Here is a 2,720-nt window from a genome sequence, read left to right on the forward strand (position 1 = left end):
TTTAGAAACTTTGTGCGAACATTGTGTGAATAAATTAGCGGGCCAAATCGAGAATTATAGACTATGATGAAGGGACGATGTGTATTGCATAGCACCCTAAGCAGTTATTGCTTTCTGTTTTGACTGAATTCTCATCGCAAATATATGATTGATATCTTAAATAAATTTTGGTCTGCTTCTGTACAGACAGATGTAGGCATGTAAATGAATATCATACCTACATTAAATTTGACCGAAAACAAAGTTCAAACTTATAGGCTATATCATCACCCGGAAACGCATTGTTATTATTGATGTATATTCCATAACAAACCACACATTTTGTCGGATAGTTTAAAACCAATAAAAACAATTCAGTTAGGAACACTGTGTTTTCTGTAAGCACATTTTCCATGTAATTAAAAAGGATAAATAATAAAACATCAGACGGCCCTACCCAGAGAGAGGGGCTGTTATATAAATAATACATGTGCGATTTGAAAGTCCTGCATTTTCAGTCATTACTCTCATTAATTATGAAAATTAGTATTTAATTCATCTGGCACCGGATAAAACTGGCCGCGGAGGTGAATGTCATAGGGGAAATGGAGATCCGAGGTGCCTCTTGCGCTCTGGCTGATGGTGGTGCGCTGCGGCACCGCGCAATAACGCGTGCCATAGTGGCAGCTTTTGCCATAATCAATCGGGTCCTCGTGCTTAAGGGAAAATATCCCGTTAAAGTTAATAGGAGGACTCAGTGGGCCTTCGAATTGAGGGCTACCGCATTCTGGCGAGACGCTTTCGTAGAAAGGCTCGTATGTGTTGCAGTAGTTGTACGGCCTGAAGGGTTTGACGGCATCCACAGCGCCACTACCGTGTCCAGAGGGCGTCACCACACCGGGGCTGTGGTAGGTCGTGTACACTGAGTCGTACGGTGACCTGCCAGAGAAAGACGCCTCGCCGTTGATCTGATCCGTGATGAAGTTCCTCGCGTTCAGCTGGAGACATCCGGCTACTAAGTTGGTGGTGGGCTGGGAGAGCCCCTTGCACAGGGTCTGCACGAAGGTCAAGAAGTCAGGCCTCTTCCCGGTGCTCAGGATCTCAGAGAGCGCCCAGATGTAGTTCTTGGCGAGCCGCAGAGTCTCGATTTTCGACAGTTTCTGCGTTTTGGAGTAGCAGGGAACCACCTTGCGCAGGCTGTCCAGGGCGTTGTTCAGTCCGTGCATTCGGTTCCTCTCCCGCGCGTTGGCCTCCATGCGCCTCAGCTTCACCCTTTCGACACGAGCTTTGGTCATTTTCTTTTTCCGAGGCCCTCTCCTCCGATGCAACCCGTTCTCGTCCTGCCCGTCCTCCCTTTCATCCTCATCCTCATCCTTCTCCGAATCCTCGTCGTCCATCGTCTCGTTTTTAAACGGCTCTTGTTTATTGACCTTCACTTCACCCACGCAATCCCGTGGAAAGTTTGCCCCAAACTGAGTGTCCTTTATGACAGGAGCCTCAAACGGTAGAGTCAGCATTGTGCTCTCACTGGGGATGGTGAGAAGACAACAGATCTTCTAAATGATTGAGAAAGCCATTTAAACAAAGTAAATGAAAATAAATACATTCAAATCAGTGCTCCATTATAAATACAGTTATACATAAAAGTAATGATTCATATTTGACAGGTTTGGCCATTCCATGAGTGACAGCAAGTGATGTTGATTCTCAAATCAAAGCAATGCACACATTAATCTGAAGCTTATGTAACAAAACTCAACTGCAGTCCATTCTGCACAGGAATGCAACACAATTGAAATCTGTAAACTTATTTTCAAGTGTTATATTTCATAAAATGTATGCATTTTTTTAAATATAAGGCATTAAAATCTGGTGAAATGGCACAGTCATATAGTCGTACAGCACAGATGTCCATCCTTAATCAAAACACCTTCATCCTTACCTGTATAATGATGGTGTCAGACAGTTTTCATATTTCCATTTTTGAACTTTTTTTCTGGCGTGGTTTTTAGCAGGTGAACAGCTCGTGCGTTTTTCTCACCACCCCACTGTTCTCCTTGTCTCGCGCTAAGAGAAATGACACTGATGCCAACTGCCAGAGCTGGTATCCATGCCATCTGCCACTGACGTCACGTGGTATGGGTTGGTCACGTGAATCGGTCCCGGGGGACCAGTATTTCTCCCCTGATCATCTGGCATGTGCCTTGAGCTGCGTACCACTGCAAAACCACAATGCAACCTTAATAAAGGGCCACGTACCAGAATTCACCATTAGAATCTGTTGCCATTGGTTTGCATGAGCAAACTGCTCAGGAATGTTATGACATGGTCATAAGAGCCTATACCTAGTCTCTGTTGTTCATTCAAAAGGCAGAGCACCAGATATAAAGGAATTGAAATTGGATTCTTGTGCAAATACAACTATAAGTGGTCTGAGCAATTTAATAGCACCTACAATTATTTCTAATTTATATAAGGTATTCTGTAAAAACAGAACTGATGAATGACAGCAAGTATTGGATGATTGATGGCTCTTGTTTGCCTGGTCATTCTCTTCAAGGGCATTTGCCAAATGACTAAGCATGAACTGTCTGTCATCCTAAAGGCCATTTTTAGTTTTGACATTTACTTTAATATAATGGGAACATGACGCTTTGACCAAGAAAATAAAATACTGCGTTTAGAGATGTCAAACTGAGGACAAATTCAACTGGGGTTAAAAAAAAAGAAATGAAAAAAAA

General features: G+C 43.1%; 1 protein-coding gene across 1 annotated transcript in view; it reads right to left on the minus strand.

Moving 5' to 3' along the window:
* Nucleotides 1–2,096, minus strand: part of neurod6a (neuronal differentiation 6a) — a 2,101-nt gene extending 5 nt beyond the window's left edge. Inside the window, 3 exon segments of the mRNA XM_051682383.1 lie at nucleotides 1–1,506; nucleotides 1,922–1,985; nucleotides 1,988–2,096. The exon segment at nucleotides 1–1,506 is cut by the window's left edge and continues 5 nt beyond it. Of these exon segments, the coding sequence (XP_051538343.1) occupies nucleotides 510–1,506; nucleotides 1,922–1,985; nucleotides 1,988–2,096 (1,170 nt within the window). The 3' untranslated portion in view covers nucleotides 1–509.
* Nucleotides 2,097–2,720: the final 624 nt, after the last annotated feature.

This window comes from Myxocyprinus asiaticus, chromosome 41 (genome assembly GCF_019703515.2).
Source record: "Myxocyprinus asiaticus isolate MX2 ecotype Aquarium Trade chromosome 41, UBuf_Myxa_2, whole genome shotgun sequence".
Classification (NCBI taxonomy): Eukaryota; Metazoa; Chordata; class Actinopteri; order Cypriniformes; family Catostomidae; genus Myxocyprinus; species Myxocyprinus asiaticus.